We start from the raw sequence: 21,403 nt of genomic DNA on the forward strand, positions 1-21,403 counted from the left end.
ATGTTCCATCATTCCTCAGATCCTTTGTAGCACCAAAATTCTATTATTTTAGTATTTGGCATAGTTTTAATTTTTTTTATTTTATTATTTTTAAAAGATTTTATTCATTCATTCATTCATTCATGAGAGACAGAGAGAGAGAGAGGCAGAGGCAGAGGGTGAAGCAGGCTCCCTGCAGAATCCCGATGTGGGACTCGATTCCAGGACCCTGGGATCATGACCTGAGCTGAAGGCAGACGCTTAACCGACTGAGTCACCCAGGCACCCTGGCATCGTTTTTAAAGACAAAGATTTCTATAAGAAAATTTGTACCTTATTTATTAAGTTGCCTAAATGTCTTTGATACTTGTCATTTTCTTCAATGAGTCTGTTGCAGTGCTCTTCTTTTGACTCTAGAAGATTTCCCAATTTTGCAATCTATGGAGAAACATCAGTAAAAATACTAACTTGGAAACCGTCATGAAAACCATATACTGAGAACAAATGAGAACAGTGACCTAAACTTTATTCCAAGATTCTCTTAAACCAAGTTGTACCATAAGTGAATCAATAGATGCTAATCCTAGTTAGACTGCATTTAGAACAGATAAGCAGAAATTATAATTTTATAATTAGTTATAATTCTCTCCAATTTAATATTATGAAACAGCTTTGCAAATAATTTAACACTTGTTAGTGAATACAAATATCAGCCCAAATCTTCACTACCTTTTTTTTTTTTTACCCTCTATCCATTTATAACCAATGCATAAATATATTTGATTGTGTCTGAAGTAAAGCACTGATGTGCTTGATGATGCATTTTCAGGTTTGATAAATATTCTCAACTTGCATTAATGATGGCAAGTTATAAAAAAAAGGTTCAGCTCTTATGTCATGTTCTAAGATTCAATGTTTATTTGCAAAAAAAAAAATAATTAAAAATTTTATTTCTAAAAGTGACATCTTGGATTAATTATCAGGAAAGGGTATTTACAAGTTCCCTTAGCAGTTACCTTAATTTTCAATTCAATTATAGAAGAAAAATGAGAGAAATGTCCCCATTAAATACCAATGTTAAGGGGCGCCTGGGTGGCTCAGTTGGTTAAGTGTCGGCCTTTGGCTCAGGTCGTGATCCCGGGGTCCTGGAATCGAGCCCCACATTGGGCTCCCTGCTCAGCATGGAGCCTGCTTCTCCATCTGCCTCTCCCCACCCCCACTCATTCTCTCTCTCTCTCTCTCTCTCTCTCATAAATAAATAAGATCCTTAAAAAGATTAAAAAAAAATACCAATGTTAAAGAATGGCCATCAATCTTCTGTTTTAGATATACTTATGTGTCTGTAGTGAAATCCCCTAGGAGAAGCAATGGCAAAACAAATTTGCAGCAGAAATAGCAACTTTCTTATTCTTATTTATTTAAAGATTTTATTTATTTATTTTAAAGAGAGAGAGCTAGAGAGAGAGAAGGAGCAGGGGAAAAGGGAGAAGCAGGCTTTCCGCCGAGCAGGGAGCCTGATGTGGGGCTCCATCCCAGGACTCCGGGATCATGACTCGAGCCGAAGGCAGATGCTTAACTGATTGAGCCACCCAGGCGCCCCTCTTACTTTTTTTTTTTAAAGATTTTATTTATTTATTTATTTGACACAGAGAGAGAGCATGTGAGCATGGGGAGGAGCAGAGGGAGAGGAACGAGCAGAGCCTGATGGGAGGCTTGATCTCACGACCCTAAGATCATGATCTGAGCTGAAAGTAAGAGACCCTCAACGGACTGAGCCACCCAGGTGCCCCTTATTCCTACTCTCTTATTAAATTAATGGGGACAATACCAAGTTAGTGGTCCTACTCCTCTGACTACACACATTATTTAAGGTAGGGAGTACAGCTATTATTACCACGATTTAACAGATGAAATCAAGGTGAAGAGAATCTAAAAATTTTTGAAAGGATATGTCTAGAAGTGAAAAAACTAAAATCCATATTTATCATCCATTAGCATAGGGCTTTTCCCATTCTAGTCCTTTGCTTCTCCTCACCTGTACTCCTCACCGGGAGCTTCCTATATCTCATGACCTCTTACTGAGGCATTATGGAATTGCTTCTCACTTCTGTTTTTCATTATAGACTTCATGGCAGGTTTTGGATTTCTTTAATGGCTTTCAAGATCAAAGTAAGAACCGTTTTAAGTCCTTGGATTGAATTTTTTTTAAAGATTTAATTTATTTATTTGAGAAAGAGAAAGAGAGAGAGAGAGAGAGCATGAGAGGGGGGAGGGTCAGAGGGAGTAGCAGACTCCCTGCTGAGCAGGGAGCCTGATGCGGGACTTGATCCTGGGATTCCAGGATCATGACCTGGCCCGAAGGCAGCCGCTTAACCAACTGAGCCACCCAGGCGCCCTGGATTGAATGTTTTAATTTGCTGACCTCAAATTAAAGGAAGAAGAGGAAAATATTTCTTAATGAATATTTGTTTTAGAGATAAAGGAATAGCTCTTGTAAAGCAGTTTTTTGAATTACAGTGAAAAAGAATCAAAATTTTAAGTTTCTGCTGAAGCGTGTAAAGTTTAACTGCTTTAAGAGTATGACTGACACACGATAAATTGCACGTATTTCAAGAGCACGTTTTACCAGTCACCCCTGAACATATGCTTTCATTTCTCTTGGGTAAATACCTAATAGTAGACTGATGGTATATATTTATCTTTTTAGGAAACTGCCAAAATGTTCTTCAGAGTGGCTGTACCATTTTACATTCCCATCAGCAGTGTATGAGAGTTGTTGCTCCACGTCCTCATCAATCCTTGGTATGGTCAGTCTTTTTAATAGACACTGTAATAGGTATGTAGTGGTATTCGTTGTTTTAACCTGCATCCTAATGATGCTGAGTATCTCTTCATGTGCTTGTTTGCTATCCATGTATCATTTTAGTGAAGCGTCTGTTAAAATCTTTTTGCCCACTTTTTAAAAAAGATTGTATTTATTTTGAGAGAGAGACTACGTGCACATGACTGGGGGAGGGGCAGAGGCAGCAGGAGAGAGAGAATCTGAAGCCGACTCCAAGCTGAGCACGGAGTCCAACGCACGGCTCCATCTCACGACCCTGAGATCATTACCAGAACCAAAATCAAGAGTCAGACGCTTGAGCTGCTGAGCCATCCAGGTGCACCTTTTGCCCACTTTTTAAATTGGGTTATTTTCTTATTACAAAGTTTTGAGGGTGCTTTACATATTCTAGATACAATTTCTCTATCAATTCTGTGATTTTTCAAATGTTTTCTCCCAGTTTGTGGCTTGTCTTTTCATTAAGAGCTCAAATTTTAAAGTTTAAAAAAATATCCCAAAATAGAACAGTTTTAGAAGACAGTGTATTAGAGTCAAATCACTGAAAAAGTCTAAAACATTTTCATGAAAGCATACCAAAAAAGTACTTTTTAGTATGTAAAGTAATATTTAAGTAATAATTTAAAGGATGGGGTGGTGGCAACATTTCTCTTTGGTAAAGGAAGATATTACAAAATAACCTTGAATGTGGCTACTTGACTAATATTAATGAAAGCTTTCCTTTAATGTCGTGTCTTTCCCTTGATGTCTCAGAGATGCTGTAATGCTTCAGAGCCAAATGCTAGGAAATCTGAACCCACTCCAAGTCTCCACCAAAAGAAAGCAGATTTGAATGAAGGGAGAGAAACTGAACATTAGTAAAGTGACTTTCTATGCCCTTGGCTTAAAATGGCAGGAAGTAGGGGCACCTGGGTGGCTCACTCTGTTAAGCGTCTGCCTTCGGCTCAGGTCATGATCCCAGGGTCCTGGGATCGAGCCCCGAGTTGCGTCTGGCTCCCTGCTCAGCGGGGAGTCTGCTTGTCTTCCTCTCCCTCTGTTGCTCTCCCTGCTTGTGCGCACCCTCTGTCAAATAAAGTTTTAAAAAAATATGGCAAGAGATATGAGTCAAACAGATGACAGAACTCCCATTCACCAGACAGTTCACAGAGAAGAGCCTTCCCTGGGCTCTATTGCACCTGGCCCTAGATTTCTGGATCCATAGATACTATGCCTTGGGCCACTGCCCCCCGACCTCCTATTTGGTCAGTAATTCTTGTGGTTTCCCTTTTAGGCCTTTCACATGACATTCCGGCATGGTTTTGGCCCTGTTTAGTTTTAGTCCTTTGATTTTGGCATCCTCTGTTGCCCCCAGTGAGGATCTCAGCTCTCATTGGGAAACTCCTCCCCTGCTCCCACCCCTCTAGCCTCCCCAGTCAGTCGCCATAACTAAGTGAAGAGAAGAGAAATCAGATTTGGGGACAAGCTAAATTGAAGAAAAAGAATCTTTAGATGAGTATCAGGCCCAGGAATATGTACTGTACAAATTTAAAACACTTTGGCTTGGAAAGTAGTTTGGAATCTGCACGTAGTGGATATTATTTATTCTATCACAATTCCTATTCCTTGAAAATATAATGCATGTGTTAAAACCTGTGTTAGGGCGCCTGGGTGGCTCAGTTGGTTAAGCGACTGCCTTCGGCTCAGGTCATGATCCTGGAGTCCCTGGATCGAGTCCCGCATCGGGCTCCCTGCTCGGCAGGGAGTCTGCTTCTCTCTCTGACCCTCCCCCCTCTCATGTACTCGCTCTCTCTCATTCTCTCTCTCTCAAATAAATAAATAAAATCTTTAAAAAAACAAAACAAAACAAAACAAAACAAAAAAACCTGTGTTAAATGACAATTGTTAAACTGTGCATATATTAAAATCTACAGGTGAGACTGTCCCACAGATACGATGGTAAAAGCAATATACTGAAAAATGTTCCATCTTGGGGGCACCTGGGTGGCTCAGGTCATGATCCCTGAGTCCTGGGATCGAGTCCCACATCGGGCTCCCTGCTCAGCAGGAAGCCTGCTTCTCCCTCTCCCACTCCCCCTGCTTGTGTTCCTGCTCTTGCTGTCTCTGTCTCTGTCAAATAAATAAATAAAATCTTTAAAAAAAAAAAAAAATGTTCCATCTTACTGCAAGTATAAATTGAAAGGCCAATTGTTTAGAAAAATTTCAAGTGATAATATTTATTACTGGAAGGTTTTGGTGAAATAGTACCACAAACACACCGATATCTGCAAGGTAAAGTTTAAGTCTTTTGAAAATTCATTTGATAGTGTACATAAAGATCCACATGCTTATTTATGGCTTTATTTTTTTTTAAATGCATTTTTTTTTAAAGATTTTTATTGATTTGTCAGAGAGAGAGAGCACAAGCAGGGGGAGCAGCAGAGGGAGAGGGAGAAGCAGGCTCCTCACTGAGCAAGGAGCCCGATGTGGGACTCGATCCCAGGACCCTGGGATCATGAGCTGAGCCGAAGGCAGACGCTTAACGACTGAGCCACTTAGGCGTCCCTTATTTATAGCTTTAAAAGCAGTAATCCCACTTTGATAATTTATTCTAAGGAAGTAACTCACAAAGGAAAAACCTCTCCGGATAAAAGTAAAAAGAACCCAAATATCCAACAAGGGGAATGGCTAAAAAATTATTTTATTTTCACTCTATGGAATATTATGCAGTCATTGAAAATTATATACAATCTATATTCAATCTCTAAGGACAGCATAGTAACATGTAAAAATGTGTGATATGTTAACTGAAACAAAATTCAACAGTTTACATACAGTATGATTTCAACTCTGTAAAAGTGTGCGGACAAAGACTGGATGTATCTGAAATGTTCTAGTGTGAGCTATGATTTATTCACATGTTAAAATACTACACAGGAGTGAAAAAGAGTAAGTTATAGCTACACCTATCACAAAAAAGAATCTTGCAGTTATAAAATTGAGGGCGGGAAACTTAGAAAAGGATATATAAGATGCAATAGAGAAGATAGGCAAAACAATATGCACGTTGTTTAAAGATAAATATATAAGCAGGAAATATAGACATTCATGGTAAAGGTAAACACTAAATTCAGGATCATGGTTACCACTGGGTGGAGGGGAGGAAAATGCAACTGGAGAGGGACACAGAGAGCTTCAACTACATTCACATTTCATTTCTTTACCTGGGCTGTAGGTACATGGCTATTTATATATTAGTTTTTACACGGTTTGGTGTGAAATATTTAAAATAAGTACTTTTTAAGATAGCGTCAAAGCCCTTACATAAGGTCCAACAAGACTTCCTCACCCCAGGGTGCTTGAGGGCTGACTGAGGGTGCAGTGGCATGCTCCCCCATCTCCCCAGCACCCCCCTTCCTGTGGTGTCTGCCCACATGCAGCACAGAGGCAGACCCACAGCCGGGGTGATGGGCCTTGACAATCATCTTGAAGAAGCAGGTTTCAAGGGTAGGTCTGAGTAAGGCAGAGGAACAGTACCCATGTCTGACCCTGTCCACTTGACCAGAGTAGAGGAAGAAGTCCTCTTGGAGAGCTGCTTCCTACGCTGTGTGGACGAAGCACTGAGAAGTGGAGTGAGAGGTGGAGAAGTCGGCTGGCTGCCGGGGCTGGATGAGGGGCCCTCAGTCCAGGTGTCAGTGTTCAGTCATGAGGTCCTCCAGCAGAAGACTTCCTAAGTTGGGTCCCCGCTATGGCCCCCAGTGTTCTAGATTTATGGACGTAGTTCCAAGTTAATAATGTATTAACTGCCCTAATATATTATGAGGCACTGAAATCCAGATCGCTGAAAAAAAATAAGGTCAACACATTTTGTATTAGTTTTTTATTGCTGCTGTAAGAAATAACCACAAAGTTAGTGGCTTACAACAACATAAATTTATTATCTAACAGTTCTGTAGGTTAGAAGTCTGACAGGGGTCTCCTCATTTGGCTAAAGTTAAGTGTCAGCAGGGCTGTGTTCCTTTCTGAAGGCTTTAGGGGAGATTTTCCAGCTTCTGACGGCTGCCCACCTTCCTTGGCTTGTGGTCCCCTTCCCTCATACTCAAAGCCAGCAATGTTGTGTCTCTTACATTCTTCAGTTGTATCTCTCTCTGACATGGCTGGATGCAGGAGATTAGATTGGACCCATCCTGATAATTCAGGATAATCTATCTCCATATCTCAAGGTACTTGATATAATCACATCTGCAAAGTCCCTTTTGCAATAAGTGCCTAGATTTCTTATTTTATCAAGGGATGCAAAGTCCCCGTTGTCATGTCCCAGGATTAGGAGATGAAGATCTTTGGGAGGCTATTACTGTACCTACCACACACTCTCTAGTAGGATCACTGAGGCCTTCTATAATGAGGGGTACAAGTGTCCTGGGAATACAGTCAAGCTATTTGGCTCTATCTAGTTCGTAATTCCAGGTTTCCTAAGAAAAAAAAATTTTTTTTTTGCTTCCATTAATACTTTTTCCTCATATGGGGTTGTCTTACACTCTGCTACTGTCAACTTAGAAAGTGTGTCAAGGTAGAAATAACATTTCACCAGGACAGTAGAGGTATCCATCATTGTTATGAACGGCCTAGGAGACTGGGACATCTGAAGGCTGGCTGATTGACTGATTGATTGATTGACTTCCCAATTCTTTACACAAAGGTGATTGAATACATAGAGTAAAATATAAATTAAGTACAATTCAACCACAATGTACTGAACAAGTGAAGGACAATATGCATCTATGAAGACAGTGAAGACCTGACCATAGTGCCATGTGTTTGGAACTGAACTTCCCGGTAGCTAAAGCAAAACTGCAATCTGGCCAGTTACATGATTTTCATTATTCATGTGATAAAAACACACCTGTTTCTAAAGACAAGTTTTTCCTAGTAGGTCTGAGGTCTCAAAGGAAGTTCTCATCCCCGTGGCACTAAGTGAAACAACAATCTCTCTGTAACAAACGGAGAAAGAGGTTTCCTAGGATTGCTGAGGGCATAACACCAACCTCAGCTTCATAAAAGCAATTCTGTGAAGGCCAAGCCAGCATGTTTCACACAGCAGCTTTCTGAGAATAATCATGACCCAGGTCGTGACTCCTTATTAAGCAGTGAAATGAGTTTATGACCAACACAAAAAACAAGGAATAGAACAAAAGAATAAAAAACCAGCGGTTCTTCTGTGTGGGGGGACATGTGTATCTGACCAAGAAGTGAGCTGTGTTTTCTACTGTGCATCACTCTGAGAACCATGAGACGGCTGCACAGATAATCCATCAGGGACGAAGAGCCCTTAAACAAGCTCTGACTTGGTCAGCGAATAGGCTGATGTTAGATCCCACAACAAGGGTCTGTAGTGCAAGCATTGCTTCTTACACCAGCGTCAGAATAGGATTTAGGAAAATCGAAGCCAGGAAGGTGAGGAATAGGGTGTGGTAGGCACAGTAATGGCTGCCCAAAAATCACACCCTAGTCCTGGGACATGGCAATGGGGACTTTGCATCCCTCCATAAAATAAGTGCCCAGGGTGCTTGAGAGAGCAAGGAAACAGATGGTAAGGTTGACATTTCCTTGGGGAAACTGAGGAGCAAGCATAGTACCTGACTGGACAGCCATCCCATCTGTGTGACTAGAGTTCTAGTCGGCCCACAATCTTCCTCAGGAGGCTATTCAGTGGCAGAGAGACCCCCTAACTAGAAAGTTTTCTCAAGGGAATACTGTGTCCAAATCCAGGAACTGGTGGGTATGTTTAATAGTTCAGAGGAACCATAAGACACTGGGTTGTGATCGTTTTCTTTTGGCTCACTTAGAACATTTTTCCTAGAGTCGTAATTTTCTGTCTTGCATCATATTTGTTTCCTTATTTTATGATTATGGGAGATGAATATGAATATGAAAATAATCTGCTACCTTCTGAGTATTTCCTTGACTAGAAATAAACATCTAACTTTAAAGACTACCAAAATAATAAATTAAATAAATGTTTTACATAATACAGAGAGTACTATAGTAAAGTATGTGTGTGTGTGTATATATATATATACATATATACATAGTAAAGTATGTGTGTGTGTATATATATATATAGTAAAGTATAGTGAAGTATACGGTATGTTTTAGGATAGTATTTCAGTTTTTTTATATAACTATTATAGAATAACAGTTAAAGGATATCTTCTATATTACTGGTTTAAAAATATTTTATTTTTATTTTTTAAGGATTTTATTTATTTATTTGATAGAGCAAGAGTATAAGCAGGGGGAGCTATAGAGGGAAAGGGAGAAGCAGGCTCCCTGCTGAGCGGGGGGAGCCTGACTTGGGGCTCAATCCCAGGACCCTGGGATCATGACCTGAGCTGAAGGCAGACGCTTAACTGACTGAGCCACCCAGATGCCCCTAAAAATATTTTATTTTTATAAAAAGATTCCTATTTTACTGAAGATGGGCTCTAGGAGGACCTTGAGGAATCATTACTATTAGCCTAACCTGAACCCTAAACCCAGCACTGTTAACTAGACTCTTGTCTGTTCCCTCTGATCAAATCCCTGACTTGGGTGTACCTTATCAAAGGCTTCTAGGATCATGACACATTTTGCACTTGACAGTTAAATACCCACAGTGCTAGAGCCTGGCAGTAGGCAAAGCTGGGGTCAAGGACCCTGTCTCAAGCTGGAGGAGGTCAGGAGGTGAAAGGAGCAACAGGAAGTTCAGAAGTGTGACGAACCAAAAGCAAGGGGTCAGAAGGGCCACAAGAGAAGCACATGACAAAGCAGTAGAGGACGTATGAGCCATCAAACTTAGCTCCAGCAGACCATGTCTTGCTGGCCTAGAGTTCCTTAGAGAATGAGAAGTGAGCCTTCTGGAGCATGCTTCTGCATTTCAGAAACAAAGAGCACAACCAAAACTCTTTATTTCAGAAAATTTCAAACACATACAAAAGTAGAGCGAGGAGTATAATGAACCTCTGTGTACCCATCACTTAACTTCAACAATTATCCATATTTTTCCATCAGTTTTTCATCTGTCTCCAACCTCCCACCTCCCCAACTCTGCCATCTTTTCATTTCCCTGGAGTATTTAAAAGCAAACCTACCCACTCTATGGGAGAAGATATTTGCAAATGTCTTATCAGATAAAGGGCTGGTATCCAAAATCTATAAAGAACTTACCAATCTTAACACCCAAAGAACAAATAACCCAATCAAGAAATGGGCAGAAGATATGAACAGACATTTCTCCAAAGAAGACATACAAATGGCCAACAGACAAATGAAAAAAATGCTCCGCATCACTGGGCATCAGGGAAATACAAATCAAAACCACAATGAGATACCACCTCACACCCATCAGAATGGCTAAATTAACAAGTCAGGAAACAACAGATGTTGGTGAGGATGCAGAGAAAGGGGAACCCTCCTACACAGTTGGTGGAAATGCAAGCTGGTGCAGCCACTCTGGAAAACAGTATGGAGGTTCCTCAAAAAGTTGAAAATAGAGCTACCCTACGACTCAGCAATTGCACTACTGGGTATTTACCCCAAAGATATGAACGTAGTGATCCGAAGGGGCATGTGCACCCCAATGGCTGTTTATAGCAGCCATGTCCACAATAGCCAAACTATGGAAAGAGCCCAGATGTCTATTGATAGATGAATGGATAAAGAAGAGGTGGTATATATATATAATGGAATATTATGCAGCCATAAAAAATGAAATCTTGCCATTTGCAACAATGTGGATGGAACTAGGGGGTATTGTGCTAAGCAAAATAAGTCAGTCAGAGAAAGACAATTATCATATGGTTTCACTGATATATGGAATTTAAGAAACAAGGCAGAGGATCATAGGGGAAGAGAGGGAAAAATAAAACAAGGCGAAATCAGAGAGGGAGACAAACCATAAGAGACTCTTAATCATAGGTGATGTATATTAAGGAGGGCACATGATGTAATGAGCACTGGGTATTATATAAGAATGATGAATCACTGAACTCTACCTCTGAAACTAATAATACATTATATGTTAATTAACGGAATTTAAATTAAGAGAAAAAAATAAAGCAAACCTACCCATTCTATTAATTCACTCATAAATACTTTTCAATATGTAATAGATGAGGGCTTTTAAAAGCACAACGATATCCAGGTGCCTGACTGGCTCAGTCAGAAGAGCATGTGACTCTTGATCTCAGGGGATGTAAGTTTGAGCCTCGCATTGGGGGTGGAGCTTACTTAAATAAAACTTAAAAAAATAAAAATAAATAAAAACAATGCTATCAATGATATTAAAATTAACAATAACTTAATATTATCTAATACCCAGACTATGTTCCTTTTTCTGCTACTATCTCACAAATACCTTTTTAGAGTAGGTTTGTTCAAATCAGGACCACACAGGTGTCACAAACTGCATTTCGTTGATCTGTTCCTTGTCTCCACTGTCCTTTAGTCTATGCCAGTTATCCCTTTCCTCTCCCTCCCTTTTCTTGCGCCATGTGTTTACTGATGAGAATCTTCCACACTCTGGATTTGTTATCATGGTGTCACCTAATATGTCTCTTTATCTACAGTCACGGTAGTTTGGTCTTGAAGCCTGCTTTCGGATCTGGTTGTTTTGGTGAGAAGACTTCATAGATCTGCTGTGTGTGTCCTCCTGCATCACATCAGGGGGCACAGGTGTGCGTGTCTCATCTTTAGCGGCTTGAGATTGATTAGCAGGCTCAGGTGCTTGTCAGTTTGACCCATTCATTAAAAGCTCCCCTCAGGGGCGCCCGGGTGGCTCAGTCGGTTAAGCGTCCGACTCTTGATTTCGGCTCAGTTCATGATCTCAGGGTGGTGAGACTGAGCCCCACGTCGAGCTCCGCATCAGGCTCTGTGCTGGGTGTGGAGCCTGCTTGGAATTCTCTCTCTCCCTTTCCTTCTGTTTCCACCACCCCCCCAAACACACACCAATTCTTTCTCTCTCTCTCAAAAAAAAAGCTCCCCCTCAGTCTTAAATGTAAGGTTTTAGCAGCCATTATAACTGCTCCCAAAAGATGGCTCTTCTCTTCTGCTTTTAGTAGCTTACCTTTTCAGTGAAGAGCTCTCCCTCCCTCATCAGTTATTTGGTTTCTCTGAGAGACAGTTTGTACAAGTAGACTGCAGCCCATTTTAGAAATGACATAGTGTGTCTGACATGCTTCTAGTTGTGTCCTTTTTCTCACTGAAGCTTCCCACCGCTGGGAAGACGAAGGTCCACTCGCATTATCTTTTATGCCCGAAGCACAGAAACTACTAATGAACGACAGAATGCACTGAGGGCTCTCCTCTCATCTCCCTATGCTCAGATTTTACTCGTTTTCAAAGTCCAGCTGCCAATCCCTTCACGAGCTGTCCCATGACTCCCCCACTAGGACAGTATCTGCTTGTCTTCTGAGCTTATCGTTCAACAAACATCGCCTCTGTTAGACACTGCTCACTATCACCTTCTAAGGAACTTCCCCTTTATCCCTTGTGAACAGTTATTTATGTATTTTATCTTCCTTTCTAGGTTTCTTAGAAGCAGAGATAATGTTTGATTTGGCTTTCTGCCTCCATAATGACTAGCATTTTTAGCCTTTTGTGAGACCTCAATGGTTACTTATTAAAATTAAAAAAATAATGAATTACAAGAAACTTGTGAGCCCTCACCATGTTGGACTTTTTCTTCTCTCTCAAAGCTGAATGGTTATGCTATGAATTTATTGCAGAATGCCAATTTTTTTTTCTAAAGATTTTATTTATTTATTTGACAGAGAGAGACAGTGAGAGAGGGAACACAAGCAGGGGGAGTGGGAGAGGGAGAAGCAGGCTTCCCGCGGAGCAGGGAGCCCGATGTGGGGCTCGATCCCAGGACCCTGAGATCAGGCAGACGCTTAACGACTGAGCCACTCGACGCCGCAGGATGCCAATTTTTAATAATTTAGAAATATGATAGACTTCTCTAATTAACTACTATTAAAAAATAAATTACATTAATTAATCACCTTTTCTTATAGTGGGATCCAGTTGGATTGTAACTCTGTAACTACCTAGATACCAAGATCACATTTTCACTTTCTTATAACATATTTTTCCTGTTTTATCTGCCTTTATTTTTTCCCAGCTTTATTGAGATATAACTGACATATAACACTGTGTAAGTTTAAGGTGTCCAGCATGCTGATTTGATACACTTCTATACTGCAAAATGATCACCACCACAGCATTAGCCAACATCTCCATTAAGTCACATAATGACCATCTCTTTTCTGTGGTGATGCTTTCATCTGTAGATGGCATCTAAAGTGAACTATTTCCCAAAGTACTCCTTAATCATAGTTGTTCTAAACAGCTATTGATATATTGATATTAAGAATGGTGGTAGCAGAGCGCCTGGCTGGCTCAGTCGGAAGAGCATGCAATTCTTGATCCCAGGACTGTGAGATCGAGCCCCATGAAGGGTGTAGAGATTACTAAAAAAAAAAATTAATTAAACTTAAAAAAAAAAGAATGGTGGTAGCATATGCAAAAATATAAACGTATTTCAATCACTGTGAAAAATACCACCCATTTTTTGATTTCTGCATTTTGAAAGAAATAAATCTGATTAGTCTAAATAGGTAGGACAGTATGTAAAATTTCAAAACCTGAAAATGCAAACTTAAATTCTATACTTTTATGGGTGAATAATACTGCCACAGTGCCAGTGTGTGACCATTTTAATGAACAAATTTTTTGAAGGTTGATAGTTTCTAAAACTTGTTAATAAAATGGCACTATGGATAAAAATGCTAGCAAAGCAACAAAGGTCTTTCATACCAAGAAATCAAGCTCTTCATTCAGATTGTGGTCCTTATTCAGTTTGACTCCCAATAAGACAGGCACATCTCTAATATTCTTGGCTTCATCTGAATCCAAACTTGTAACCTGAGATTAAATATATTCGTGCTCACTTCCAATACTTTCACATTCCTTGGGAAATCTGACAATAAATACTTTATAAGTTTAACAGTCAAAGAGCTCTTCAGTGGCTAGAATAATAGAAGTGTAGAACTTGGAGCTAGAAGGATTTCAACAAATAAGCCAAAAGAAATTGTATTTTTGCATGTTAAAGACAGTACACGGTAAATGTTAAACTCACCTTGATAACCTGATCTTGAAATGCTTTTTCTTTTGCAATTAAGTCTCTAAAAGCTGTGATTCTCTTTTTTTTTTTTTTTTTTAAAGATTTTATTTGTTTGACAGAGAGAGACGCAGCGAGAGAGGGAATACAAGCAGGGGGAGTGGGAGAGGGAGAAGCAGGCTTCCCGCCGAGCAGGGAGCCCGATGCGGGGCTCGATCCCAGGACCCTGGGATCATGACCTGAGCCAAAGGCAGACGCTTAACGACTGAGCCACCCAGGCGCCCCTAAAAGCTGTGATTCTCTTTATGTTCCAGGAACTGAGGAAAAAAGAGTTTTATATTTCAGAAAAGGAGAAGAAATAAAAGTACATTCGATAACATTTATAGTAAGATCATCGAACCATGCACTGTCTCGTCTCTGGTCTCCAAAGATCTACTGTTTTTACAGCTCTTGTACAGAAGGGAGTTTATTTTTTTATTTTTTTATTTTTTAGATATTATTTATTTATTTGAGAGAGGATGAGAGGAGAGAGAGAGCACATGAGAGGGGGGAGGGTCAGAGGGAGAAGCAGACCCCCTGCTGAGCAGGGAGCCCGATGCAGGACTCGATCCCGGGACTCGAGGATCATGACCTGAGCCGAAGGCAGTCGCTTAACCAACTGAGCCACCCAGGCGCCCCAGAAGGGAGTTTAGATGGCAGATCCGAGAGTCCTCAGGAAGGCCTGCTCATCATGCTGCCCCCTGACTGGCATCTGGGAACGTGGATGCAGGAGGAGTTCCATCATTTTGTACTCCATCATTAGGTACTCGTTGTGCCTAACCTTTTGTACAGAGAGTGTCGTTCATACTGAACGCCTCTTTCCTTCTGGAGGGTCCAGAGTTTTAGTACGTGCTAGGGTGACATCCCTATGTGAGCAGCCCCCAATAAAAACCCTGGGTGCTGGGTCTCTAATGAGACCCTGGAAAAATTTCACACATATTGTCACAGCTCATTGCTGGGAAAATGAAGTGCATCTTGTGTGTGACTCCACTATGAAGGGGCTCTTGGCAGCTTGGATCTGATTTCCTCTGGACTATGCCCCAAGCCCCTTTTCCCTATGCTGACTTTGCCCTGTGGCTTCTCACAATGACACCGAGTTGCGACTCTGACCATATGTGCAGCCCCACGGGTGCTAGCAGATCATGGAACCTGAGCGCGGGCTTGGGATCTCCGGGAGCTTACCCCAATATTCAGTTGTTTTTACAGTTAGGCTCTCAGAATTCTTCTTTAAAGAAAAAAAAAAACCTACCAACTTTTCCTAGATGTAATTTATAATCATTTCTTATTTGTTCATTTGTTCCTTCATGAAAATAACAATAAATTTTAATATTCAATATTCAAATTTCTCCAAAAAGCATTGAGGTAAAGTGTGATGCACAGAATTATTTTTATTATGAACTATTTCCAATATTTATTTATTTATTTATTTATTTATTTATTTATTTATTTATTTTTAAGATTTTATTTGAGAAAGAGAGAGAGAGATTGAGAGAACAAGTGGAGGAGGGGCAGAGGGAGAAGCAGACTCCCTGAAGAGCGGGGAGCCCGATGCGGGACTCGATCCCAGGACCCTGGGATCATGACCTGAGCCAAAGGCAGATGCTTAACCAACTGAGCCACCCAGGCACCCGGCCAATATTTATTTTTTAAAAGATTTATTTATTTATTTGAGAGAGAGAGAGAGAGGGAGAAGCAAACTCCCCACTGAGTGTGGAGCCCTACGCAGGGCTTGGGGCTCGATCTCACGACCCTCAGATCACGACCTGAACTGAAATCAAGAGTTAGACGTTTAACCGACTGAGCCATCCAGGCACCCCAACAATTTCTAATATTTAAAAAAATAGAGAAAAAAACTGAACGAACCTCCATGTAATTATCACCCAGCTTCAACTATTGATGGCTACTAGCCAGTTTTGTATCATTTATACCCCCAACCATGTCCTCTTCCCTCCAATCCCCCTTCACGGAGTCAAATTACAGACACCACATCATATCACCTGCCAGTATTTCAAACCAACACAAATATCTGAAATTTTATTTCTATAACATCATGCTCCAACCCTCAATGGGGCTTATTTTTGAAGGCTGGTTTAAGAAATGGAGGACAGTAGTTTCTCTGTGTATCTGTTATTCCTCGATCAGGTTAACTAGGAGACAAAGAGACTCCCTGGACTACCTGCAACAAATATTCTATCCACCTCAGTTCAGAGAAGTAATTTCCTCATAACATAGGACTGAATTTGTTTCTACGATCCAAGATCCCATATCTGAATACATTTTTATTCCATTAGCTGATAAACTTGCCACTTCTGTATTCCTCTCACATTAAAACTGGCACAAGTTAACAACCTGGTATCACCTTTTATTTTAGAGAAAGAGAGAGAGAGAGAGAATGAGCAGGAGGGGCAGAGAGAGAGGAAGAGAGAATCTCAAGCAGACTCCGAGCTGAACAAGAAGCCTAACACGGGTCTCAATTTCATGACCCTGAGATCATGACCTGAGTGGAAACCAAGAGTCAGATGCTTAACCAACTGCACCACCCAAGTGCCCCGCCAAAAACAATTCTTCAAAAAAATCCAAATTTGGAGAATTTCTTTATACTTTTATGTCACCTTTTTCTTTGATTATTTTTTTCACCAAAAATGATACAATTTTTAGAATAAAGAAAAAATACAGTACCTCTTTATCTAAATCTTTCTTTTTAAGATGGAAGTGCTTCAATTTTTGTAGCATTGTATCACTAAATTTTTCACTCTTTTTGAAATGTTCAATATCGGGAGTAGTGATGTCCTAAGAGTAACAGTTTGAGAAGCTATAGTAAAAAGTTTTCAGTAAAGCTAAAGGGAGGACAGAAAACACACACACAAAATCTCCAGAATAGGTGACCAAACCAAAAAAGATAAAATATTGAACTCAATTCTTCAATTACTCATAAGACATCCAATAAAGAGTTAGTGTGGAAAGAATTCTTATAGATTCACACTTGTATATAAGTTGTTATTGGGACAGATTAGTATAATCTCTGGTAAGTTAATATTCATCTATAACAATAATACATGCTTTCACACACACCTACACCCTCTCTTAGCCTAGCCTGGTCAGTTTACAAATCCAAACTTCAGCCAACTCGCTATATCTGACACCAGAGTAATCAGACATCCTCAACAACACTGAGACTCCAGATGTCTCAAGGGTGCCCAGAATGAAGGTATCTGTATGCATAACTTCAGGGTCAAAAATGTGTGCATGAGTTGTACTGCCTAAGGTTGTATCCGAGTTCTGCCGTTTCACCCTACATGAGACTTTGGACAAGAAACCTGACTGTTCTAAGCCTCTATTTTTCCATGATTTTATTTTATTATTACTTTATTTATTTATTTATTTTTTATTTTATTTTATTTATTTTATTTTATTTTATTTATTTTATTTTATTATTTTATTTTATTTTTTATTTATTTTATTTTATTTTATTTTATTTTTTTAGTTTTAGTTTTAGTTTTTCCATTAAAAAAAAAAAGCCTGATAATACAAAGAATGGTACAAGGACTGGATGAGATAACCCATGAGAAGCAGGGAGAGTAGACTTAAAAGACTTCAAGGACAGGTTGGGAAGTCAACAAACATTTGCTGAGTGCCGATTAAGGGCTTAACCCGTATTAGGTACAGGGCATACAACGTTCCAAGTCTCTGATGTTGAAGACTTCCATTCTAGCGGGGGTGGGAGACACAGAGCAAGCGAACATAATATTTGTTTGGTGTGGGATGACATCCACCGACCAGAGGGCTGAGGACACATTTCCTCCTTGGGAGCGGTGGTAGAGAAGCAGCAGGCTGCAATTAAGGCAGAAAGAAGAGCAGCCTCCGGTGACATAGGTGGGAGTGGGGAGCCAAGGCTTATGGTGAGTAAGCAAATGTTTGAAGGAACAAAGTGGGATGGGAAAGTTTGTAGCTAAGAAGAGTCTGTGCCACATTCAGATTCACATGTGTAAAAACAAAACTTCAGGTGGATACAGTCTGTGGGCCACCACTTTGTGATCTTCTGCATAAAGTGCTCAGCTCAGTTTCTAGTACTAAATAAATGCTAGTATTCAACAAACTTTAGCTAACCACAATAGAAATAAGCGTTGTGTTGGATCAGGAACATCACAGACCATGCCCCCCAGTTTTGGCTCAGATGACTGCACTTAAGATCAAAGAAATGGGGCACTTGGGTGGCTCAGTCGGTTAAGCGTCTGCCTTTGGCTCAGGTCATGATCCCTGGGTCCTGGGATTGAGTCCCGTATCGGGCTCCCTGCTCACCGGGGAGTCTGCTTCTCCCTCTCCCTGTGCCCCTCCCCCTTGCTCATACTCTCTCATGCTCACTCTCTCTCTGAAATAAATTTAAAAAAAAAGATCAGAGAAATGGACATTAATAGAGGAGTAAGAAAGACAACTAGCTCATTTGAAAAGCTAGCAAATGCCATGCCCTGTAACATGGTCTCTCGTTAAATACAGTGCTTGTTACCTCCCAGGGAAGTGGCAAGTATCATTTCCCCTACTTAGGAAGAGGAAGCTAAAGCTGATAAAGGTAAAGTCACTTGGCCAAGTCACACAGCCAGGGAGATGATGAAGTCAGGATTTGAACTCACCTGACACCAACTTCGTTCTTCATTCCACCAATGTACACAACTCCCTACTGCCCTCCCTCTGCCCAAAGCTAAATTTTAGAATGGGTAAACAGTTCGCTTATGGGAATACTTACCAATCACTAGGCGCAGACTGAGCCAGAAAACAAGACTACTGCTCTGATAGAGCTTCCAGGACATGTAAAAAGTACTAAATGAAGGGTCTTCCATTTTTTTCTCCCATAACTAAAACTCTGTGGCTTTAGATCACTCTTTGGTTTAGTCCGACCTCGATATTTCTCCCTCCCCCAATAAAAAATATGGATTTTTTTTTTTTTTTAATTACCTGGGGTTTGAGAAGTCCTACCAGAGCCAGAAGACTGTGAATTCTGGAGATGGGCTGAGAAGTTCTTTTCACATCTGGGGGACTCAGGCTCTCTTCTTCACCAGGTGAGCAATTCATGAACAAATTGGAATGCATGGTCTTTGCATCCTATATGTACACAATTCAGACATGTCAGGATAAAGACAAAGAGTCTGGATTGTTCTTTTTTTTTTTTTTAAGATTTTATTTATTTAATAGAGAGAGACACACAGAGAGAGGGAACACAAGCAGGGGGAGTGGGAGAGGGAGAAGCAGGCTTCTGGCAGAGCAGGGAGCCCGATGTGGGGCTCGATCCCAGGACCCTGGGATCATGACCTGAGCCAAAGGCAGACGCTTAACGACTGAGCCACCCAGGTGCCCCTGGATTGTTCTTTAAGTAAAATGCGAATTAAATACCACTCTTAAAAACTCTGAGCAAGGGTGCTAAATGAGAAAAATATGTAGCCAAGAATACTTTATCCAGAAAAAATTCAAAATAGAAGGAGTGATAAAAAGCTTCCAGGACAAATGCAAACTAAAAGAATTTGTGATCACCAAACCAGCCCTACGAGAAATATTAAAAGGGGTCCTCTAACCAAAGAGAGAGCCCAAAAGTAACATAGGCCAGAAAGGAACAGAGACAATGTACAGTAACAGTCACTTTACAGGCAATGCAATGGCACTAAATTCATATCTTTCAATAGTTACTCTGAATGTAAATGGGCTAAATGCCCCAATCAAAAGACACAGGGTATCGGATTGGATAAAAAAGCAAGACCCATTGATATGTTGTCTGCAAGAGACTCATTTTAGACCCAAAGACATCTCCAGATTGAAAGTGAGGGGGTGGAAAACCATTTATCGTGTTAATGGACATCAAAAGAAAGCTGGGGTAGCAATCCTTGTATCAGACAAATTAGATTTTAAGCCAAAGACTGTAATAAGAGATGAGGAAGGACACCGTATCATAATTAAAGCATCTTTCCAACAAGAAGATCTAACAATTGTAAATATCTATGCCCCTAACATGGAGCAGCCAATTATATAAACCAATTAATAACAAAATCAAAGAAACACATTGATAATAATACAATAATAGTAGGGGACTTTAACACCCCTCTCACTGCAATGGACAGATCATCTAAGCAGAAGGTCAAAAAGGAAATAAGGGCTTTGAATGATACACTGGACCAGATGGACTTCACAGATATATTCAGAGCATTCCATCCCAAAGCAACAGAATACACATTCTTCTCTAGTGCACATGGAACATTCTCCAGAATATATCACATCCTGGGTCACAAATCAGGTCTCAACTGGTACCAAAAGACTGGGATCATTCCCTGTATATTTTCAGACCACAGTGCTTTGAAACTGGAACTCAATCACAAGAGGAAATTTGGAAAGAATACAAATACATGGAGGCTAAAGAGCTACTAAAGAATGAATGGGTCAACCAGGAAATTAAAGAAGAATTTTAAAAATCCACAGAAACAAATGAAAATGAAAACACAACTTTTCAAAATCTCTGGGATGCAGCAAAGGCGGTCCTGAGAAGGAAGTATATAGCTTAACAATTCTTTCTCAAGAAACAAGAAAGTTCTCAAATATACAACCTCACCTAACATCTAAAGGAGCTGGAGAAAGAATAGCAAATAAAGCCTAAACCCAGCAGGAGAAGAGAAATAATAAAGATTATAGCAGAAATCAATGAAACAGAAACCAAAAGAACAGTAGAACAGATCAATGAAATTAGGAGTTGGTTCTTTGAAAGAATTAATTGATAAACCCCTGGCCAGACTTATCAAAAAGAAAAGAGAAAGGACCCAAATAAAATCATGAATAAAAGGGAAGAGATCACAACAAACACTGAAGAAATACAAACAATTATAAGAACGTATTATGAGCAACTATATGCCAACAATTAGGCAATATGGAAGAAATGGATGCATTCCGAGAGAAGTACAAACTACCAAAACTGAACCAGGAAGAAATAGAAAACCTGAACAGACCTATAACCAGCAAGGAAATTGAAGCAGTAATTAAAAATCTCCCAAAAAACAAGAGCCCAGGGCCAGATGGCTTCCCAGGGGAATTCTACCAAACATTTAAAGAAGAATTAATACCAATTCTTCTGAAGCTGTTTCAAAAAATTGAAATGGAAGGAAAGCTTCAAAGCTTGTTCTATGAGGCCAGCATTACCTTGATCCCAAAACCAGATAAAGACCCCACCAAAAAGGAGAATTACAGACCAATATCCCTGATGAACATGAATGCAAAAATTCTCACCAAAATACTAGCCAATAGGATCCAACAGTACATTGAAAGAATTATTCACCACGACTAAGTGGGATTTATGCCTGGGCTACAAGGTTGGTTCAACATCCGCAAATCAATCAATGTGATACAATACATTAATAAAAGAAAGAACAAGAACCATATGA

General features: G+C 40.1%; 1 protein-coding gene across 1 annotated transcript in view; it reads right to left on the reverse strand.

Moving 5' to 3' along the window:
- CAGE1 (cancer antigen 1) overlaps positions 1-21,403 on the reverse strand; it is a gene marked incomplete at its 3' end in the record, with an annotated part of 49,059 nt that overhangs the window by 10,113 nt on the left and 17,543 nt on the right. The window contains exons 6-10 of the mRNA XM_032424734.1: positions 18,942-19,088; positions 16,671-16,781; positions 13,971-14,033; positions 13,649-13,756; positions 313-417 (exon numbers count right to left, since the gene is read on the reverse strand). Coding sequence (XP_032280625.1) covers positions 313-417; positions 13,649-13,756; positions 13,971-14,033; positions 16,671-16,781; positions 18,942-19,088 — 534 coding nt within the window. The remainder of the gene's footprint in view (positions 1-312; positions 418-13,648; positions 13,757-13,970; positions 14,034-16,670; positions 16,782-18,941; positions 19,089-21,403) is intronic.

The sequence above is a fragment of the Phoca vitulina genome, unplaced genomic scaffold, assembly GCF_004348235.1.
Source record: "Phoca vitulina isolate PV1807 unplaced genomic scaffold, GSC_HSeal_1.0 scaffold31, whole genome shotgun sequence".
NCBI lineage: Eukaryota > Metazoa > Chordata > Mammalia > Carnivora > Phocidae > Phoca > Phoca vitulina.